At 38.9% G+C, this 23421-nt stretch overlaps 1 protein-coding gene across 5 annotated transcripts in view; it reads left to right on the top strand.

Annotated features, from left to right (window-relative positions):
* The first annotated feature begins 344 nt into the window (after positions 1–344).
* Positions 345–23421, top strand: part of CEP78 (centrosomal protein 78) — a 39911-nt gene continuing 16834 nt past the window's right edge. For 4 of the 5 annotated variants that reach the window (XM_082626429.1, XM_082626430.1, XM_082626427.1 and 1 more), the window contains exons 1-11: positions 345–989; positions 4110–4282; positions 4374–4446; positions 5495–5598; positions 7605–7779; positions 10121–10234; positions 12001–12065; positions 12356–12467; positions 16130–16265; positions 17675–17720; positions 19089–19217. In XM_082626429.1, coding sequence (XP_082482555.1) covers positions 737–989; positions 4110–4282; positions 4374–4446; positions 5495–5598; positions 7605–7779; positions 10121–10234; positions 12001–12065; positions 12356–12467; positions 16130–16265; positions 17675–17720; positions 19089–19217 — 1380 coding nt within the window. In that variant the 5' untranslated portion in view covers positions 345–736. The remainder of the gene's footprint in view (positions 990–4109; positions 4283–4373; positions 4447–5494; positions 5599–7604; positions 7780–10120; positions 10235–12000; positions 12066–12355; positions 12468–16129; positions 16266–17674; positions 17721–19088; positions 19218–23421) is intronic. The other variant, XM_082626431.1, reaches the window with a different exon arrangement.

The following is a 23421-nucleotide window of genomic DNA, read 5'->3' on the forward strand; positions in this document are numbered from 1 at the left end:
GATTATTAGTAACCACGACCACGTCCTGAATGCATGGAACACGTGACCATTTGCCAACCACCTTGTCAAGTCAGCAGAAACTACAGAAATTAAGAGCTCTCCGCAGAAATTTACACACCCGTGCACGAGGTAACGGACCACAGGCATTCACTCTGTCTTTCACGTGTCCCTCACAGAGTGCACGCTCTCTCCTGGGCGGGGCGAGCACAGACACTTATCGGGAGTTTAACTACTTTTAAAATGCATTGATATAACCATATCTCACTTTTATTTGGATCAGTCAGTAAACGCCTTCTGGAAACCGCCAATTCTCCAAACCACCTACTTTTCGCACGGCGCTAGTCTCGAAGCTCCCGCCCCTGCTCCTCAGGCCGGGTCCCCGTGGGAGGCGGGGCTGCGTCCTGACGCACGGCGAGCGCGCTGACGTCCTCGAGCCCCGCCCCCACGGGGCCGCCAACCGGCTTGAACCTCAGCCCCGCGGCGCGAGAGTGGTGAGGCTGGCGCCAACTGCCGGCTCTGCGGCGCGGGAGGCGGCGCGGGAGCGCGGCAACGAAGGGCCGGCCTAGCTGGGGCCCGTGGCCCTCCGTCTTCTGGCTGGTACGCAAGTCCTGCGCACGCTGCGTGGCCGCAGCCGCCGGGCGGTGGGCGCCGGAGGGGCCGGGAGGCGAGCCGGGGTCCCCAGGCGGGTGTGGGCATCGTGCCCGCAGCCAGCGTCCCCCGAGGCCGCGCTGGGGCCATGATCCACTCAGTTAAGCTGCGCCGCGACAGCGCGGCCGACTTCGTCTCGCACTATGAGTACCTGTGCGCGCTGCAGGACTCGGTGCCTCTGCCCGCCGTGCGCGCTTCTCTGCGGGAGGGCGTGCTGGACTTCAACGCCGACCGCCTCCGCGGGGTGGACTGGGCGCCGCTCCTGAGCACCCTCAAGATTAATAAAGATCTGCCCCTGATCTGTATCAAGAGCTTCTTCCAGCCATGGCTTGGCGAGACAGGTTTGTAGTTCCCGCTTCCAGGGGCTCTGGTGTCGGCGCTGCGAAGCGGGGTTTAATGGTGCAAGGTGGAGGGTGGGCACTAGAACCGGTGCCCAGTGCCCGGGTGTGCATGCACTAGACGGGGCGTGCGGACTAGGACTCCTGCCAGCTCGGTGACCCCGGCCGAGTGCCTTAAGGCTTTTAGGTCTCAGTGTTCTCATCTGTAGCATGGGCTTAACAGGACCCACTCTCTGTGGCGGTTACAAGGAGGCACTCTGTTAATGCTTGTAGACTCTACAATGTAGAGCACTTAGCGCAGTTTGGAGCATCGTTAATTGTTCCACAGATGTTACCTGGTCTGTTGGATGACTTTGTCCCGTACAGACCAAAGCGATTAGGAAGTTGATATATCCCAGCTTCATTTCCTTTCCATTAAAACAGGGCTCAGGAAAAAAAAAATTTTTTTTTCTTTTAAATAGTCGTATCATATAGTGGGAAGAGCACAGGTGTGAAGGCAGCTTAGGGTTTGAATTCTAGGGCTTATGCTTTCTGTGGCCTGGGTAGGTTACTTTTGAACTACATTCCCCACACTTGTAAAATGACATTAAAAACCACTCTTTCTGTGGGTTCTTAGAATTAATTAAGCAGGTTATGTGTGTAAAGTATCCTGGCACTTGAATGAGTTGTCAGAACCAAGGGCTGCTGGAGACGATGCTTCTGCCCTAGGTAATCTTCCTTTCTACTGGGCGGCAGGTAAACACAAGCACAGTAGTCAGTGCTCTGGAAGAAGTGAGTTCTGGTGCTAAAGAGCACAGAATTTTTCTTTTTTAATTTAATTTTTATTTTATATTGGAGGACAGTTGATTTACAATATTGTGTTAGTTTCAGGTGTACAGCAAAGTGATTCATTTATACATATATCCATTCTTTTTCAGATTCTTTTCCCATACAGGTTGTTATAGGATACGGAGTAGAGTTCCCTGTGCTGTGCAGTAGGTCCTTGTTGATTACCTATTTTATATATAGTTGTGTGTCTATTTTAGTCCCAAATTCCTAATTTATGCCTCCCCCCCACCTTTCCCCTTTGCAGAGCACAGAATCTTGGAAGGGAAAGTTCAGGGTAGGCTTCTTGGAGGAGGTGCCATCCTTTCTAAGGATATGTAGAAGCTCCTGGGGTAGCAAGAGGGAGAAGTGTGTGTCAAAGTTTGAGAAATATAAGAAAATATGGCAAAACTAAGGTACAGGAGTGGAACTCAGGGTTTGGGAAAGAAATGAGAGTTGATACTGGAAACCTAGTGGGGCCCAACAGAAAGGGGCCTTGTTTGTCCTGTCAGAAGTTTGGATGTTTATCTTGAAGGCTGAGGGAAACACTAAAGAACAGTGAGACGGATTTCTGGTTTAGAGGCTCACTCGGACCTCTGTGTGGAAGGCAGTTGATTGGGTGCAGGGTGAATTGTAATCTAAGGGTCTCACTTAAGTTATAAAAAGTTGGGACTGGATTTTGGAGATCCGAGAGAGAATGGGTGGGGCCTGGTGACCAGTTAGAAAAGGGAGGGCAGCAAGTGTGGGTGACAGTTTACAGCTGCATCTTTTTGTGAGATACAGAGCACAGTAGGAAGGGATTGGGGGTGGGGAGAGGATCTTACTTCATCTTCAGTGCTTTTGAGGGGCCTGGTAGACGGGTCTGGGCCCAAGGTTCAGATCTGGGCTTTTTGGGAGGACAGGTGTTTGAAGGCATGGGAGAGACTTAGGTTACCCACAAGAAGATCCAAAGAATCATATGTCTGAGAGTTTTTTAATTGGGTATATTTGAGGATGTTTATAAGCTGAGAGAAAGTAGCCAGCAGAGGAAGGGTGTGAAGATCTAGGAGAGGAAATGATTGTTCATTTGTTTTCAAAAACCTGAATACTTATCGTGTGCCTGGCCCTTTTCTAGGATCTGGGGTTCACACCATCTGTTATCTCTTCTTCAAGGACAGTTCAACTCATCCCCTGGTGAAGAGAAGTCAGATTATTCTTTGCATCCCATTCAGGTGTAGGAACTGTTTTGTACCTCTGAAGGGACTTTACTTAACCAGAGTAATAACTTAGAAATCAAAAGAAATTACAGCTGGAAGGGACTGTAAAGGCCACTGTACTTAATTTTGCCTAATATTTGACATTGAATGTAAGAAAAATTTATTGCAGAGCCCATTCTCTTCAGAGTTCCTTCGCTGAACTTTCTTTATGTCTTGCATCCAGTGGGTCTAGCTTGTAGCTTTTGGCCTCCTCCTAAATTTGCTTCTTCATCCATATTACATTTTGCCCGGCCTATGGCAGAAGCTCCTAGGTGGTTTCGTGGCCCCTGGGCTCAGTTCCTCTGAGTTCATCTACCTGCTTGGGTTGAGTGAGCTTCTAAAATAAAAAGATACGCTTAAAAGAATGCTGCTAATGGCTTGCCCACACAGAGTTAGTGCATACTAGCCGCCCAGCTTGTGCTCTGCACAGAGGCGTGTAGTCTGAACTGTGCTCGGCCAAGCCTCATGGGGCTCTTTGCCCTGAGGAAGGGGAGCTTTTTGTGATCACTCTCTTTATCTAATCGGTCCTTCAGCAGCGGGGAGCCTTTTTCTAATCAGCAGAGGCATCCTTACTCAGCCAGTGGTAGCCACAGGCCTCATCACCTGTGGGATACAAGCCATGCTCTCTCCCAGGCTTGCTTCCGGCAACATCTCTATTTTAATTTCTGTCTCTTCTCACACTTGGACCCCTGGCCTTTAGTCATCCCCACCTGCAGCATTTACAGTGCCCAGCAGGAGTCAGGCTTGAGTGTCTTTTCACACATGTTCCCTCTGCAGCTAATGCACCTCCTACTCCAACTCTGCATAGCCTCATCTTTCTAGATTCTACTTCAGGGTTATCATGAAGCCATCACTTAGATATAACTTTTTGCCCCCAAAGGAATCTCTGTGCATAAAAGTTATGTTTCTTTATCTCATGTGATTGAAATTTTGAGTTTACACATGTCCCTCCTTACTGAAGGCTTTAAGGGCAGGAGTCGTTTCTAATCCTTAGCACAGAGCAGATGCTTTTTTTTTTAGATGCTTTTTAATGATGATAAAATGTATGGTTTAAATCACTCGTTTTGCAATAATTTTGCTTTAGGTTGTGACAGAAATAAAGTTTACAGAAGTCGTGTTCCTGCGATAAGAAATAAAGATGTGACCTTCCAGTTGTGTAAAGCTCTTAAATGCTGTGTAAGTGCGTCGGGTGCGCTAAGCAACCTGGAGCTCAATGGGCTAGTTCTGAGAGAGAGAGACTTAACTATGTTAACAAAGGTAAGCCTTCATTGTGTCCTGCCAACATTTAAGAGTTGTTTTTGGGGCATACTAAACCAATAAAATTTTAAACTTTTTCTCCCCATTAAAGGGATTGAATAAATCGGCCACTTTGGTGCACCTGTGTCTTGCGAATTGTCCAATTGGAGATGGAGGTTTAGAAAGTGAGTTTCAGTCTTGTTTAAGTCTCTTCCCATCAGACTGGTCTCGTGATTTCCTACACACTATGTTACTTCCTGTCCACCTTTTCTTGGTGTTGTTCATGTCTGGATTGTCTCCTGTACCTGCTCAAACCTTGGTCCATTCTCATTTGTACCATGGAAGTTTGTCATGCTGGATACTGTCAGAATTAATCTTACTTAAGTTTGTGTTAAGCCATAAACCACACATTTTGTATATTTTCTGTTTTTTGTGTTTGTTTATATTTTTATGGTTTCTCTTCAAGAAATATTATGGGAAGGGAAATAGCAAGATGTAAAGAGCAAAAAAGTCATCATTCTCTTTAAATTGTTAGAACATCTATGTGCAATCATAATTATGATGCACTGTGGTATGTGTTAAAATAGGAAATATATGTAACGTCCCGTAGGAGCAGCAAACTCAGTGGTGTTGGTGTGTCATGGAAGTAATCACAAAGCAGGTGACTGTTGGTTGGTGTCCTGAAACATTAGTGTGTGTTCCCTGTGTCCAGTAGTGGTCTGGAGGGGTCAGGAAGCGTGCCTTTCAATTTGAGGGAACAGAGCATTTGAGGTCCTCTATCTTCTATTGCTCTAGTATATTGCATAGCACCTAATAAAATATTGGGTTTATAGTTGACATTTAAATCGTTGATTGATAATCAAGATTGGGATGTATCATTGGAAATGAAAATCAGAAGAGTCTTATGCTTTTTAGGTTTTTCTTTTTCTTCCTATGTCTCAAAAGGTATGTAGTACTTCAGTGGTTGGGAATAAAGTTTGCAGTATTCAGTGTATTCAGTTTTAGTATCTAAATAGAATTAAACTGTTTCTGTAAACTGGAGTAACACTTTGTTACTGACAAGTTTTAGAATGCATCAGTTCGTCAATTACCTGTTTGGGAAGATTGTAGTTAATGATTTTAAGAATGTGGCTATAAACCTCCAATTGACTCAAGAAAAGCAAATAAGTCAAGATTGACAAATGTATAGGCTCTTCATCTTATTGTGTGTGTGGTTTTTTTTTTCCCTTTTAGTTATTTGTCAAGGTATAAAGAACTCTATCACTCTTAAGACAGTAAACTTCACGGGGTGTAATCTGACATGGCAGGGAGCAGATCACATGGCCAAGATCTTAAAGGTGATTTAATGTTTAAACTTTCATGAAAACATATGTGATTGAAGCACATTAATATATTGATACAGATGGCAGTTAATTTTTGTCTTTTGATACATGTGACTGTAGCTTTAGTTTTGTTGAAAGAATATGACCAGTTTTCAGTTTGGGATTCTACCATTTAGTAAAGATAGTCCACTTAATTTTAGAAATCAGACATTTAATATATAATACATAATAATACTTTCATGTATTTTTAGTTACTGAAAACATTTATTGTGATATTGTGAAGAAACTATGCCATTATAGTCTTCAAGACTTAAATGAATCCGGTGTTTATTAGCTGATGTAGTTTATAAACTAATAAAAATCACTACATCAGCAATTTGTAAATACAGTTTTTAAAATAATGCCTTAACAACTTTACAGTGGTTATAATTACTGTATTTAGGCTTAAAGTTATTTAATAATTTGACATGAAGCCTTCTTAATAGTTTGCTGATGCAGATCAGGGATAGTTAAACTATGGCTGGTGGGCCAGATCCAGCCCATCACCTGGTTTTGTAAAGAAAGGTTTTTTGGAACATAGTTGCACCCATTGTTTACATGGTAGCTGTGGCTACTTTCACCCTATACCAGTGGGGTTGAGTAATTGCAACAGAAACTGTATAGCCCACAAAGCTGGAAATTTTTTAATTTAGATTTTAAAAATTGAAAAATTCTTTGAGCCTATACAGGGCAAGTCCATTGACCCCTGGGATAGAAAACAGTCAAGAACTTGGGTGCCAAAGCCAAATGGCCTAGGTTCAAATTCCCTTTCTCCCATTTCATAGCTAGTGACCATGGACAAATCACTTAACCTCTATGCCTCATTATGAGGTTTAAATGAACTCATTTGTATAAATAGTGCCTGGCACATAATAAGCACTGTGTAAGCGATTGCTGTTATTTCTGCTTGTAGCTTTTATACGTTATTGTTAATAGAAAAATGACAGTAATGATTTTGCTTTTAGAGTGTCAAAGGCATTTTGAGTCTTATTTTTTCAAGAATGTAATAAGACTTTTTTCATTTAAAGTCAGTGTTCCCTGTTACCAAAATTTATTTTATGAATATAAAGAATTGAATGTCTTTAAGACAATACTTGTGGTTAAATGTCAAACCATTATTTTCCCAAGGCACATCAAATTGGCTCTGCATAGTCCAGGCCTCTAAAGTTTGTGTGCATACCCTAGGTAGCATGTGAGATACATTTTGTAAATATAGTTTTTAAAATAGCACCTGGGACTTCCCTGGCGGTCCAGCAGTTAAGACTCTGTGCTCTCAATGCAGGGGGCCTGGGTTCGATCCCTGCTCAAGGAACTAGATCCCACATGCATGCTGTAACTAAGAGCCCACATGCCACAACTAAAAGGTCTGGCATGCCGCAACTAAAGACCCAGCACAGCCAAATAAATAAATATAAATAAATAAATAAATAAATAAATAAAATAATGCCTTAGGAGTTAGGAAAAGAAAATATTAGAACCTGTTTACCTTTGTATCATTTAAAAAATATCTGTGTAGTTTATAATGTACATAAATTATATGTATAGAACTTTGTGTATATAATTTGTTAATAAATAAGATGCATATTAAAAAGTTTTCTTATGGGTTGCCCAGTCAGGTGTTTGGAGACTGTAGGAGGACAGAATGATGAAATTTAGAGCCTCAGCAATGATAGGATTTAGAACCAATTCCCTGACTTAGAAGATAAGGAAAATAATTCATAGACTGTAACTGAGTTGTCCAACTTTACATAACTGTTCAAGAACAGGTCATCCAGTGGCTGGAATCTAATTACTGACCGACTAGAATCTGGGTCACTGGACTTGTAAAGCAGAACTGACTGTTTAATTTCTCAGGTTGATTCTCCTGGCATATATGCTTGATGTGTGTGTGTGTAAATCTCTGACATAATAAGCCATACTCAGTAGGCACACCGTGTTTCCTTTTTCAAGCATCTTAATTTCATCCTATTAAATCTTTGAAGTATCAGACTATCAGAAGGCATGAAGAAACCTGGGCTGAGAGTCTTCGTTACAGAAGACCTGATCTTGACTGTATGGCTGGTTTGAGGCGCATCACTCTGAACTGCAACACGCTCATTGGTGACCTGGGTGCAAGTGCTTTTGCAGAATCTCTTAGTGAGGATTTATGGCTTAGAGGTAAATTCTAAAATTGAAAATATTGAATTTTTAATATTATATGTGCTTAGCTTTTGGCATGATACGTTGTGATAGGATTTTTTTTAAAGCCTCATTTTTCTGATAGCTTTTATTTTGCCTTTAAACTTTGTCTAAGAGTTGCATATATTCTTTATAGAAAATACAGAGTAACAAGAGAACAATTACCTATAATCTGAATACCCAGACATAATCACTGTTCATTTTGGTGTATATACTTTCAGTCTTTTTTTTTCTATAAATATATTTGTACACTTAGGGATTACAAAAATAGAATTGTAGTATACTTGCTATTTCATATTCCTGCTTTTTTCACTTAATGATGTATCATGTAGTATTCCATCATATTGATGTCCCATAGTTTAATCAGTTCTTTGCAATTAGATTTAGTTTGCTTTTCCCTGTCAGAAACAATGTGAATACGTTGTATATACATCTCTGTGTCCATCGGGATTACTTTTGTAGAATAAGGTACTACAAGTGGAATGACTAAGTGTGACATATTTTTAAGACTTTCGATACACATTCCAACTTACCATCCAGAAATGCTATGCCAATTTGTAGTCCACCCCAAGAGTGGATGTGAAGCCTGCCTCTCACAAACACTGGCTTGTAGCACTTTTAAAAAACTGTAAAACTACAAAAATGAGTACCTCTCCCTTTTTTATGCAAGTAGGATTACTCCAAATTTTATAACTTTTTTCAGTTAATTTAGTATGAGCATTTTAACAAGTCAGTAAATTTGCATCTACTGCATCATTTTTTGTGACTGTTCAGTGTTTCATTATATGAATATGCCACAGTGCACATAGCTTATCCATTCTTGTATATAAGCTTTGTCCAGTTTTTCAGTTACAAATAGTATAGTACTCTGATATATATCCTTACCTATATTTCTGACTATTTCTTTTGGTTAAATTCTTAAAAAGAGAGTTGTTGGATCAAAAGGGTATATACATTTTAAAAGCTTTTCTTTTTTATTTTTTTAATTTTCATTTATTGATTGATTGATTGATTGATTGATTGATTGCCATGCTGGGTCTTCTTTTCTGTGCGAGGGCTTTCTCTAGTTGCGGCAAGCGGGGGCCACTCTTCATCGCGGTGCGCGGGCTTCTCACTGTCGCGGCCTCTCTTGTTGCGGAGCACAAGCTCCAGACGCGCGGGCTCAGTAGTTGTGGCTCACGGGCCTAGTTGCTCCGCGGCATGTGGTATCTTCCCAGACCAGGGCTCGAACCCGTGCATTGGCAGGCAGACTCTCAACCACTGCGCCACCAGGGAAGCCCTAAAGGCTTTTCTTACAGAATCTTGGCTTAATCTGATAGGAGAATAACCACATTTTGTTTATTTTGTATTCATTTGGTTTACTAGTGAGGTTTACTGGCTGTTTGTATTAATTTGGCTAGTTGGTTAATTATACCCTGTGTCCATTCTTCTGTAGTGAGAGTGTGTAAGGGTTGTATCATATCCTGTCAGATCCATATGTCTGACTTGCTATTTCTGTGTGTCATGGGGTGTTGAAAGACTTCAGTTATTTTAATGCAATGGTACACACAGCACTTAAAAAAAAGATTCATGATAGTTTCCTTTCATGTAATATTTTTTAATACCTGTGCTTTTGTGATGATCCCTTTTGTTTAAATGAGTAGGTTTTTCAGCCCCAGAACTACTAGAATTCATGATCATTTGTTCTGGTTTTTGTCTGACCTTTTACTGAGAGAGTTCTTGACCATGATACTTTCATGATAGGTTTTTAGTATGTATTCTCTATTCACACATTCTTTGAATTTGTTATTATTTGTATCCTCTTAGACTTGTCTTTTTGTTCTAAAACTAACAGAACAACGAAGAAGTTGTTACATTTCTTCTATTTTGTTTTCCCCTTTTAACTAGTTTCAAGTGTGATTTGGAGCTCAAGATCATGATCAAAAGAATGCAGTGCATTTCTGAGCTCCACCAGTTTTTGCATGTGAGGTTTACACTGCCACTGCCGCCCTTGCTAATTATGAACTGAGATTCATTTTGTGATGTTTTTTGCTCATAGATTATGTACAGTTATTCTTCAGTTCTTTAATTGTAAAATATGTTGGATGATTTATTGGTACTCAAGGCAGGGTTATCATTGCACATCCAAGAAGAGGTTTTTTAAATTGGATTATGCATTATGTGTGTGTGTATACGTTTCTGTTTTTTTCCATACCCAAAATTACAAACCTGCCATGACTGGTCTCGTGCACAGGACTCTTCCACACGTGAGAAAATGAGAGTTGTCTATATGTGAAATCTGTATAGCGTTAACAAGTGACCTTTTGTCTTTCATGCAAAGCACTTGACCTGCAGCAGTGTGGCCTCACCAGTGAAGGAGCAAAGGCTTTACTAAAGGCCCTTGAAACCAACAGAACTCTGGTCGTTTTGGATATAAGAAAAAATCCACTTGTTGGTATGTGGTCACTTTTTTTTTTAATTGATTAACACATAGCAAAACAAAAAGAATTTGTTCACGTATTGACAGTTTTTAAAACTTCATGTGTTTAACTTTCCTGATCGTGTACAGTTGGCCCTTGAACAACGTGGGGGTCAGGGGTGCTGCCCCCCACGCAGTTGAAAATCTGAGTATAAGTTTATAGTCAGTGGTTCCACATCTGTGGATTCAACCAGCCTTGGATCGTGTAGGACGATAGTACATGTTTATTGAAAAATATCCGTGTGTCAATGGACCCGCGAGGTTCAAATCCATGTTGTTCAAGCATCAACTGAACTTTTTTAATGTTGCACTTCCCGTATGTTTTTAGCAGATAATTTACTAATTAAAGTGAGTTATACTTGTAACTTTTTCTTATCTCTACTCTGAATAGAGGTAAACCTAGATGCTAAGCCTGCTTCCACCAAGAGCATTATTTCCTTCTTGTGCAACCTCTGAATTCTTGCAAGGAGTACTTTATTCATTTGTCAGTTTAATAATTTTTTTAATACCTTCTGTGTGCCAGGTACGGGTTTAGGCACTAGGGATAAAGCAGTGAACCAGACAGACAAAAGCCTTACCCTCATGGAGCTTACATTCTAGTGAAGGAGTTCAGATAGAAATGAACAAACAGATAAGTAATATAATTTTAGATAGAAGGAAGTGCAAAGTATCTTAATGTAAGGAGAGTAGGGGGGCAGGTAGGACTCCATTGGATAGGTTTGTTAGGGGACAGCTTCACTGGAGAAGTGGCATTTGAATGGAGACCTAAATGAAGAGAGGAGCAAGCCATGGAAGATCTGGGGTAAGCACATTCCAGGACAAGGAGGCCATGAGTATGCAGGCATGTAGGTGGGTGGAGTATTTAAGGAAAAGCAAGGAGGCCAACATGGCCAGAGTACTGAGTGAAGAAGAGTGTGGTATGACGTGAGGTCAAGGAGCTGGCCAGGGGTCTGCTCTTGTAAAGTCTTGAAGACCAGAGTAAAGATGTGGATTATTCTAAATGAGTAGAGGGTTTTGAACTGGAAAAAGGCATGATCCAAATAGTATCTCAGTAAGATGACCTGGTATAGAGAATAGATTTGGGGGGATAAAGAAGAGGAACAGGGAGACCAGTTAGGAGACTATCACAGTGGTCCAAATAAGAGACGTTTATGGCTTAGCTTAGGTTGGAAGTTTGGAGCAAGTGAAAAGTGGTTGAATTCAGGTTGTGTTTTGAGGGTGTAACTAGCAAGACTTGCAGATAGATTAGATGTGAGGTATGAAGGAAATAGTAACAAGGAGACAAGTCGTTGATGATTATGTGTGCAACTGGGTGGTATCACTTAGAAGAAGGGGGCTGATGGGAGGAGCAGCTTTTGAGGGAATATCAGGACTTTGGTTTGTTATCTTAGATGCCCTGGTTTGATATCTTAGATGCCCTTTAGGTATCTAAGTGTCTGGACGGTGCTCAGACTGTACTTTCTATCCAAAGGTATCCAAAGCCACTGTAGATGCAAAATGTTTAAAGTTGACCTTTGCTGCTGCCAAAATAGTAGCCATTGGGGGCAGTCTGCAAGATGGCATCTTAGGTTTTTGAGGAAGAAATTAGAATACACAAAGGGGGAAATAAGTGTATAATTACATAATATAGATTTCATATTTAATTTTATGGGAAAAGCAATAATTAGTTGGCTTTTGGTTTTAAATGGAAATAGCTACTCATTGGGAAATAATTATTCTAATTTCAATTTATTTTACTTTAGATCATTCTGTGATGAAATCAGTTATCAAAAAAGTTCTCCAGAATGGAAGGAGTGCCAAGTCAGAGGTATATAATGTGTTTTAGTTCTCTCGGAATAATTTCTCTTTAATGGTTTGTTTTTCTTTCTTCCTTAAAAGAAAATTATCAAGGTACTTTCTGCCATTTTAAAAGTAAGTTTTTAGTCAAATCAAATGGCTTTTCTGTCTTTGAAAATGTTGTGTGATTCTTTAATTTAGGTTCCGAGAAATGCAGATTGAAAACCTTTTATTAACTTAAAATATCTTAATTTCCAGTTAAGATCAAGCCCTCATAAATTACCTGGAACTTAAATGGCATATTTATTATTTCTTTCTCAGTACCAGTGGATAACTTCTCCATCTGTGAAGGAACCATCCAAAGCTGCTAGACAGAAAAAGAGAACTATAATTTTGGGAAGTGGTCGAAAAGGAAAAGCTACTATTAGAATAGGTAACTTTTTCTTGTTTTTAATGCTACTAGAATTTATACCCCATATGTTTTCCAGTGTGCTAAAATTGAAACAGCCAATATTAATCACATGCATATTAGGAGGACTATAATTATTTTGATACTTATGAGAATTTATAGAATGTAGATATAATAAATGAATTTAAAGAGATGTTACTATTAACCAACATTATTGTTTGGATTTCATAAAAAGTTCATTATTTTGAAAATATTTCCTGGTTGATGATTGCTTCTAATGCTTTGCAATTGAAATTTGGGGTGCACTTTGATGATAATTTTAGTAGTGGTGCTTTTGAGGGATTTTTTTTTTTTTAATGAAGAATTACCTTTTGTGCTATAAGAAACAAAATTTCTTCCCAGTTCCAACCTTCCCATTGTTCCCTTCTTCTTTCTTAGAAATTCTTACGTAAATTTTTGATTCAGGTAATATCTTGTTTCTGTCAATGATAACAAAAACTTGAAATATGTGTTATCCTTATAAAACACTTCTACATAAAAATTTATTGACCTAGATGGAACATTTTAGAAAAACATTTTCTAAATGTTTACTGTAATGTGTATTTAATTTTCCAAATGATAGTTAACCCATAAAATCTAAAATGATAGATTTTACAACTAAGCCTATAATTTTGTTACCAAATGTAATAAAAAGCTTTTAAAACCCTTTAACAGTCAGTGGTATAAGTTTCACATTCTCCTGAATATATAAATGTGGTATAATTCACTTCTACAGATAACGTTTGTATTGTTTCTAAGAGACCTTAACTTTTTATTTTCTAGAACATATTATCTTTAGTCACAAATAGTCTTTTTTGTTTGTTTATAAGAATGAATAGCAGGAGCAGCATTTGTGAAACCAAATCTAATGAAACTGACTCTTGTGAGTAAATTTGAATTTTGAAACAGTAAAACAGTAAGGTTTAATATAAAGCAAAATAAATTTTTTATGTTTATGATCTGCCAATTTCCCAGAAAAAGTTTTGTGGTGACCTTAGTTATATACCGGATACATTAAAATCACCAATGGACAACAACACATCTTTTATTTATGTGCCATCTGAAAGTTTTAAAAATTTGTTGACTTAATATCACTGAACTGTCCACTTTAAAATGGTTAAAATGATAAATTTTCTGTTTTGTGTATTTTACCACCATTTTTAAAAAACGTGTTGTTTGAAGATTTTTAGGTTTTATAAAGGTATTAACATAAAAATGAAAAATTTAAAAGACCACCTCTAATCTCATTATCCTATCAAGCAATATTTACATTTTTATTTTCTCTTCCTGTTGTCTATAAACATAATTCCACATAGCTTACATATAATTTGCCATTCTTATCTTTTCATATTAAATTTTATGATTCATAGTTATACTTTTTAACATTGTATTCACAATTTTTCATTGAGTTGGTCAGTTTTTTAAATTGGTGAAAAATTGGAAATAACCTAAAATAAACTATTGTAAACATCTTCATAAATACAGCATTTTTTTCCTACTTAAAGATGTATGTTTTTGATTCTCCATTAATCAACTTGCTTGGACAATAGTGTATTAAATAGAAGTTGTTAGTGTTTATTAAATCAAAAAAAAGCTTATGATTTGTCTGCCAGTTATTTCAAGACAGTGATATTTTAATAATCAAATAGTACATACAAAGAAGATTTGTGATATCACACTAATTACATATTATTATTAAAAATTTATATCATACGTAAAGCATTCTTAAAACAGCTAAGTTGACTTTTGCTATAATATTAGAAATAGAAATATATATAAATAAAACATGTATATGTAAAACATATTAGGAATTCTATAATATTAGTACCTGGTGGTATATAATAGGGCATCATGGAATGAGAATAAAACAATTAAATTTTTTTTTTTTATTTAGCATGATTAAACAAAGTGGAAATGTAAGTGAAGTATACGAGCTCATTGATCTATTTTAAGAGTAATTTTATTTCTTGGGCTTTTTTTTGTATTTGCCTCAGTTATTTGGAGACATAGAGGTAAGCCAAATCAATGCCTGGGTATATAGTTAGATCCAGGTGAGTATAGGGTTGAAATAATGGTGTGAATTGTGTCACATTTATATTGTAATTATGTATGCCTAAAAAAAGATGGGAACTTTTATTAGAAATTTTTTTTAGCTCCTAACAAGAAAAGTGTAATTAAAAAAATTTTTTTTACAAATATATTTTCTTTAGTTTCTGAAAGTAAAGGAAGGGTATATACATACAAACTACATGCATATAAACATTTTTTTTGAGGGTAATTAAGTTAAACAAAATAGAATAGCACAAAATGAACTGAGCTCCTATATATTTTTAAGAGGCATATAAGTCACACCGGATCATGTGGTGATTATCAATAAGCTACACTCTATGAAATATTTGTCCTATATTACCACATGCACTCTATTTTACACTGCTAAAATATAGTAGAAAGCAGCAGCATAGCACAGGGAGATCAGCTTGGTGCTTTGCGATGACCTAGAGGGGTGGGATAGGGAGGGTGGAGGGAGGCTCAAGAGGGAGGGGATATGGGGACATGTGTACGCATATGGTTGATTTGCTTTGTTGTGCAACAGAAACTAACACAGAATTGTGAAGCAATTGTACTCCAATAAAGATCTATTAAAATAAATAAATAACAAAATATAGTAGATTTGAAGGATAAATATAACCATTTTAACCTATGATGTTTGTTTTCAGTAAATTCAAATTAAATATTTAAATGTGAATTTTAATATATGGCTTATTCTAAATAAAATATAAACACGTAGGTCTAGTTTTTGCTACCAAATATTTCATATAAAGATACTTGACTCTCTACTACTGAAATATAGGATGTCTCCACATTTCACTCTTTTATCCAGTGGGTTTCATTTGTTTTTTTGTGTGTGTTTTCTATATGAAATCAAATGAGCAGTGAATGTTGACAGGCTTATAGGAGGGTAACATTGACTCACCTACCACCCAGCAACTTGTAGTCTTATAACTTTTATTGTTTTTACATAGAAAAATTCATCTTAAATTGAAATTTTGGTCTAATTCTAAAGATTCTGTTTGGCAGAAGTCATGGGTGTGTATCTGTGTTTCTCTATCCTGGAGATTCAGAAATGCCAAAGGTGTTCTAAGAGTCAATAAACTTGAGTGTTTCTGCATGATACATAAAATGTATCATTCTTTGGGATTTTTTAAAAATTTATTTTTTCATTTCTGCACATCTCAGTTCTTTTGTTTTAGTTACAATAACTTGTTACTGTAGAGAACTTATATTTTTTAAAAATGCTGGCTTGGGGCTTCCCTGGTGGCTCAGTGGTTGAGAGTCCACCTGCCGATGCAGGGGACACGGGTTCATGCCCCGGTCCGCGAAGATCCCACATGCCGCGGAGCGGCTGGGCCCGTGAGCCATGGCCGCTGAGCCTGCGCGTCCGGAGCCTGTGCTCTGCAACGGGAGAGGCCACAACAGTGAGAGGCCCGTGTATGTAAAACCTTTTTACAAAACGATCCTCTTTTTAATGGCCTTGGCATCATTGTCAAGTGCCTGTTTGATTCCTTTCAAAGTGTACACGTGTAACAGTTGCCCTGTAGACCTTTGGTGCATCTTGATTCCTTCTTATCATGCTTTGTCAAACATAGGCTTGGCCACAAAGAAACCTGTAAGTAATGGAAGGAAACACTCTACTGGTAAAGAATGTTATGCTCCTGAACCTCTACCACCTGGTGTGTCTGGTTTCCTGCCGTGGCGTACTGCAGAACGTGCAAAAAGGAACAGGTAACGTGCTTGCATTCCCTGTCTTTTTCAGTCATTCAGAATTCTTTATTTTGGAACTTCTATTATGTGGGCGGTCTCTGGTGCTTTCTATAGAGCAAAAAAGATAACTCACACATGGCTTCTGCCTAATGAGCCCTTTAAGGAAGAAAAACAAAAAATAATTGAGAGTTTCAACTTGTTTCTCAAGTGTCACAACAGAGGTAACCCATGGGAGTCATGAGGAGACTAAAATTATCTCCAGTTGTGCAGGTGAGAAAAGTTTCACTAAAGGCAGGTGTAGTTGAGCCAAGCCCTACAGCACAGAAGTAGGAATTTGGATATGTACGAATGGGAAAAAACACATTTTAGGCATGGGAAATAGTTTAATGCAGAATGGATGAGAAATATGGAGTAGACCTATTCTAAACCAACTGGCTTAACTCAGTAAATCAGCTTTAGTGAGTCAAACTAGCTTTAGCTGATTACTTATCCAGGGGATAGCTGTTCATAGTAATTTTTGTCATAGAACTGTAAATAAAATTGTTGAACTATAGCTTTAGGCCTGCTAAGTGAAATAGATGGCTCTAGATTATTTTCAAGTGACTTACCTGGTAGTATTCACGAAATTGGAGGTTAACAATTGCTTAAGAAAACAAAGAGAATTGATTTTAAATGGTACTTGAAGTAGTTACTGTGTAAAATATGTGTTCAGTTGCTCATGTTAAATGGATGTTTGGACAACTGACTACTTTTTTGCAAATGGTAATGTGAATTGCTGTTGCATAAACTATAGTGTTGAATCCCCAGTCTTTGCACTTGAGTTTAACAACTCTGTGGTTTCCTATCTTCTTTCTGAGACACTTCATCTCAGGACCATCCTTGTTGCTTGGAGTGGTAAATTAGAGAATGATTAATATCACCAGTTAAAGAAATGAGCCTGGGGCTTCCCTGGTGGCGCAGTGGTTGAGAGTCCACCTGCCGATGCAGGGGACACGGGTTCGTGCCCCGGTCCGGGAGGATCCCACGTGCCACGGAGCGGCTGGGCCCCTGAGCCATGGCCACAGAGCCTGCGCGTCCGGAGCCTGTGCTCCGCAATGGGAGAGGCCACAACAGTGAAAGGTCCGCGTACTGCAAAAAAAAAAAAAAAAAAAAAGAAAAGAAAAAAAAAAAAGAAGTGAGACTGAAATCTCAGCCATCCTGAATGTAGGAACTGAAGGTGCCTCTCAGCAGTTCAGAGAGTTATCTCCAAGCCAGTCGGCTAAATTCTGTACAGTTTTCTCCATAGCAGAGCCCTCCAGTCCTTTTGAGCTTATTTTTATAAACAATTCTGTATGGATACTGTACATAATACTAAATAGTTGTATTAACTGGGTTTAACTGGTGATGTATTTACATCAAGATATAACTTCATTTTGTGGATATCTTTTTAGGGGTTTTCCATTCATCAAAGCTCGTGATGTATGTAATCAGTTGCAGGTATGTAGCTATCATATTTATAATATATAGGGGGTTGAATTGGGAAAGGTGGATGGTCATTCTTTTTGCTTTTTAAACGGACAGAGCCTTACAAGAAGCATTTCCCTCTCTGAAATAAATCTTTTTAAAACTTGTCTGGTCGCTCTCCCAATGCAACTGTGTAGTTGTGTGGATTTTTCACACAACTGGCAGCCTTGTGGTTATGTCTGTAAACAAGGAAGCCTGTTCTCCAGTCCGCAAATCAGCTGTTACCCAGTGAAACGAACGTGACTGCCATTTCTGACCCCTCACAGGGAGCTGTCATACTCAAGAATGTTCATATGTTTTCAAGAAATGTTGTTTGCGGGCTGTATGTACAAATTCCTGATCTTAAAGCCAATATAAAGCAACATATACCAAACCTCTGCTCTCTCACCAAGGCCACACACATTCCCTCTCTTTCTGGCCTCATGGCAAGCTACTACCGTCAGTATCAGATTCTCCTTCCCAGTGCTCTTGGGAGACTGCATAGCTGCTGAGACTGAGAGAAGAGCACTTTGGGAGTCAGTCCTGCCCTTGCATGCCCTGAGGGAGGGGTGTGCGCCTCGTTCTCCTGTTAGGGTTTTCCTATGCTGCAGGGTTTGCTGCTTGTTGTCAAAATGATGTCCTAGTGACTTGTCTTCTGCGTGGTTATATAATCCCAGCACACTTCTTTATGATCTGTAGACTTTTATGGGGTTGTGACCAGGTCAGTTTTTAAATGTTTGGAAATGTCCTATTGAACAACATTGCAGTGGCAGTAAAGCTTGATGGGAGAATTGTATTACTGTTGCCCTAGTTTTGGCTTAAGGGTGGTGAGAAGATGAAATTTTTGATGGGTCAGTTTTAGTTGTGTATGTGTACGTGATTTATTTTTTAAAATTCTAATGTTTATTATTCACAGCTTAGATATGTTGACTTTCTGATTATTCTTCTGATTCTTTATCAGTCCCCTTACTGATGAGTTTTCCTCCGAAAAAGTACATTTTCTTCCAGACTGTTTTTGTCTGATGGTGAAGAATAAATTTTTCATTTGCAGTATAAAGTTGATGTGAGAAAAAATGTTTACCTTGGCTCTTCACTTGGCTTCTGCGAAAGAAACTTAATAAAATAATATGGGCAATTCCCAATACTAATCCTAACCATGTACAACAGAGGTCAGTACAGTAACATAGCAAAAATAAGTTACTGTAATTTTACTTAGTCATTGCCTGTTTTAGACTAAGGAGCAGTGAGAGACATTTATAAATAATGATACCTCAGAATACTTTTGTTAAATGTCCTCTAATATTTGGATATTTGGTATCTGCTTGTGTTATCTTTTATACAATCTTGTCTTCTTTCTTTAAGCAATCAGAATTTCCTGTGACTGTGACAGTAGAGAGTCCTTCCTCCTCAGAAATCGAAGAGGTCGATGATTCCTCAGAAAGTATTCAGGAAGAGCCAGAGAAAATCAATTTGAAACAAGAAGCATTGCAGGTACAAAGTTATCGCTTTAAAGCTGTAGAGAAGATTATTTTTCAAACGGAAGCCTGATTGCAACACTGCAGAGCTTGTGTGAGGGTTCTGTTTTCTCCTCCCATCTGCATTGTATCCCCTTGAATGGTTCCTTAAGCTTAGACCAAGGTGAATGGTGGACATTTGAACTCTAAGAAATAAAAATCAAAACATGTCATTAGGGCCTCCCTGGTGGCGCAGTGGTTGAGAGTCTGCCTGCCGATGCAGGGGATACGGGTTCGTGCCCCGGTCCGGGAGGATCCCATATGCCGCGGAGCGGCTGGGCCCGTGAGCCATGGCTGCTGGGCCTGCGCATCCGGAGCCTGTGCTCCGCAACGGGAGAGGCCACAACAGTGAGAGGCCCACGTACCACAAAAATAAATAAATAAATAAGGGAACACCATTTGGGGGGACCTTGTCTTTGTGTTACAAAGTCCATGTTTAATTTTTAAAAATTATTTAATATGATTTTCTTTTCATATGAAACATGAAACTTGACAGGTTTCGGAACTAATTATCCCATTATTGTAGGACTATGGAAATTACTATTTGATTTTCAAAAGAGAAAGTTAGATTTTTATTTTTTTAATTAAAATTAATGATAATATAGAGAAATTTTAAGAAAAGAACTTAGAAAATTATGAAATGTTAGAGGAGTAACCTATAGTTCATTTAGAGTTGCCCCCTTTTGTTTTATAGATGAGCACCTAAAATTTGTAGCATGTAAGTGGTTTATTAGTAATTTGCAGAGTACGACAAGACCCTAGAGCATCTAACCCACATTCCTTGTCATTTTAGATGTGTTGTATTCATTTCCTTCACGAGTAGACCAGGAGATTTTATTTCTAAAAGCAATGATAGACACTGGGGAAGACCAAGAAGTTTAAACACTGGGACCACAGAATAGCAGATTCAGAATGCACTGAGAACCCTTTCAGCTCTTGTCTGTTTTGACAATACACTAAAATGATGGTATCAAAGTGTTTAAGTATATAAGCCCACAACAGTCAAGAGATTTCAACATAGTTTTGAAAGACGGAAGACAAGTGGAAGAGGGTGAAACTGAAGCAGTAGAACAGAGGAAAAGCATCACCTAGAATATGCACACGGACCACCTTCAACTGAGGAGGAATCTGACCCCACCTGCAGAAGCAGCTCCATGCTCAGATGCACATGTAGGAGAGAGGGTGGGGTTATTTAAAAGTGTGACTGAAATAGGGGAGCTCATTGAAGGGTTGTGTTTGGAGGAGTGGACTCCCAGCCCTGCCCTCACGCTCCTGAAATGAGATGATTTCATTTTGAAAACAGTGGAACTGGGGAGAACTAAGGCAGCTAGTGTGAGTTGTTACCCCCTAGAAAAGAGTGTTTGGGGGGGATGCTATTACAGTTACTCCCTGCTGCTTCCTGCATAAGAAACCAATCAATCGTTGACTTCAGGGAGCTTTCTGTGCTCATTCTTAAATAGAAAATAACTGTCATTTGCCTGATAGTTGAGTAAAGCTTACAACATGAGAGAAGGGGAAAAAGAGAGAAAACATATCCTAGTAGGACCAGGGACAATTTAGGGAACAAAATAATTTAATAAAACCCCCTAATTAGTATCCTGAGAGAGGTTTAAAAAGAGCTAGCAACTATAAAATAAGACTAGGGGGTTAATTAAAAAGAGAATGGTCAGAAAGCAAAAGAGGTCTCTTGGAAATGAAAATATGGTTGCTGAAAAAAATTCAGTAGGAATTTAAAAAATTTCTCAGTATATAAAAAAGTAAGACATAATGGAAAATGTGATAGAAATATGTTAGAGAGGCTGCATCTAGGAGATACAACATGTTACTATTAGAAACTTTAGACCCCCCAAAAAAATGGAGGGAAGCTGTCAAAGGGCAAGAAAATTCCCCACAGCTGAAAGTAGACATCAGGCCTCAGATTGAAAATAGCTGCAAGATGAGCAAGAATAGACTCATACCTAGACACCCTTCATTGTGAAATTTTAAAATACTGAAAAAATAAAATAAAATAGAATAAACCACTGAGAGGATACATTCATTCCAGAGAGAAAAATACTGGGTCACCTAAAAAAAAAAGTTAAGATCTGACTTTATCATAGTTGTCATCAGCACCATGGATCCTGGAAGGCATTAGAAAGATACCTCCAAAGATTTTCAGGCACATAATTTTCACCCTAAGGTTTTGTATCTAGCCAAACTATCAGTCATAAGTGGAGGCTGAATAAGATATTTTGTACATAAAGAAATTTGAAAATTTTACCTCCTGTGCTACACCTTAAGCTATTTATAGAAATAATCCAGCAAAATGAGGCAATAAACCAAGAAGGAAGGTAATAGGGGATTCAGTGCAGATTGCAGCTAGTCTAGGGTGGAGAGGCTTCTATTGATTGTGTGATTGAGAGCTTAGAAACACCTTGAGGCATATTGTACTTACTAGGTATTAGGCACTGTTGGAAGGGAGGAGGGAGAGGAAGAGGAGAAGGAACTTGAACTCCAGAGAAGAAAATGCTATACTGACATAAACATGAAGCAGACTAAATTATGGTTGATTTTTAACCTACTATTGGTGAGGAAGGGAAGAATCCACTTAAACTTGACACTATAGATGTCCCCCTTTTCAGTGACACACAGGGGTAATGACCACCTATCTAATTTGTTGTCCAAACCAGAACACTTTAATAGTGTAAGGAGGTGCTATAATGCTGTAACATCAGGACAACAGGTATAAACTGGAACAGCCCAAGGCAGCTTGGGGTATGTGGTCACCCTACACAAGGGCAGTGACACTGAAACAGTATAGAAGGAGGTATAGTCTGTATACAGAGGCACAATACATCTGCAGTGGGCAATATTAATTTAATTGTAATAATGGAAATACTATCTTCGTTTGCAGCTTTTATTGTCAACTTGCATGTAATAACAAATAACTAACCTAAACTATACTTAGCATGTATTAGTATTAACTTGGTATGTACTGAAATGTATTGTGTACTAATATGTACTTAGTATATATTATGCTCTAAGTGTTTTTGCATATATTAACTCATTTAATCCTCTGAATAGCCTTATGAGGTTGGTGCTAATATCATTCCCACTTTTCAGAAAAGGAAGCTAAGACAGGGAAGGAACTTGCCCAGGCTGTACCTAATTTAGGGCTGGATTGAGGCTTTGAGTTTAGACTCTCTGCCTGTTCTCTTAAACATTACTCCGTACTGACTCTCAAATAACGGAAGACTTAACTGCACATAGAACAGAATATAAATTTCAACTTTGACAACATAAAAGCTAGGTTTGGAAGGTAGACAGGAGGTAGAAAAAAGGGAAGATGGTATGAATGTCCTCATTTTACAAAGCATGACGTTGAGAGAGTTTATAGTTGATCAACAATGTAGGTGTTTAAGTATATCACTACAAGTCAAAGAGATCATGAGCAGTGGAATAACTAATGATGACATAACTTTACTGAGCAGTGTGGACATAGGAAATTGTATAAAGGAACTAAACCCTTACTTAGTAAATTAGAAAGTTAACAGATAATGCCTCAAATTTAGTGAGAAAATAGTCATGTAGGAGTATTACTTGGAAATGGAGAAGAATTCAAAATAACAATAGTTGGACTTACCTGGTGGCGCAGTGGTTAAGAATCCACCTGCCAATGCAGGGGACATGGGTTTGAGCCCTGGTCCAGGAAGATCCCACATGCTGCAGAGCAACGAAGCCCGTGCGCCACAGCTACGGAGCCTGCGAGCCACACCTACTGAAGCCCGCGCGCCTAGAGCCTGTGCTCCACAACAAGAGAAGCCACCGCAATGAGAAGCCCACGCACCGCAACGAAGAGTAGCCCCTGCTCGCCACAACTAGAGAAAGCCTGCAGGCAGCAATGAAGACCCAACACAGCCAAAAATAAATAAATATTTATTTATTTTTATTTTTATTTCTAAAATTTTTTTGCTGTACGCGGGCCTCTCACCGCTGTGGCCTCTCCCGTTGTGGAGCACAGGCTTCGGACACGCAGGCTCAGCAGCCATGGCTCACGGGCCCAGCCGCTCCGCGGCATGTGGGATCCTCCCGGACCAGGGCACAAACCCGCGTCCCCTGCATTGGCAGGTGGACTCTCAACCACTGCGCCACCAGGGAAGCCCAACAAATAATAATTTAAAAATTTAAAAATAACAATAGTT

The sequence above is a fragment of the Mesoplodon mirus genome (assembly GCF_964341445.2).
Source record: "Mesoplodon mirus genome assembly, chromosome: 1".
Lineage (NCBI taxonomy): Eukaryota > Metazoa > Chordata > Mammalia > Artiodactyla > Ziphiidae > Mesoplodon > Mesoplodon mirus.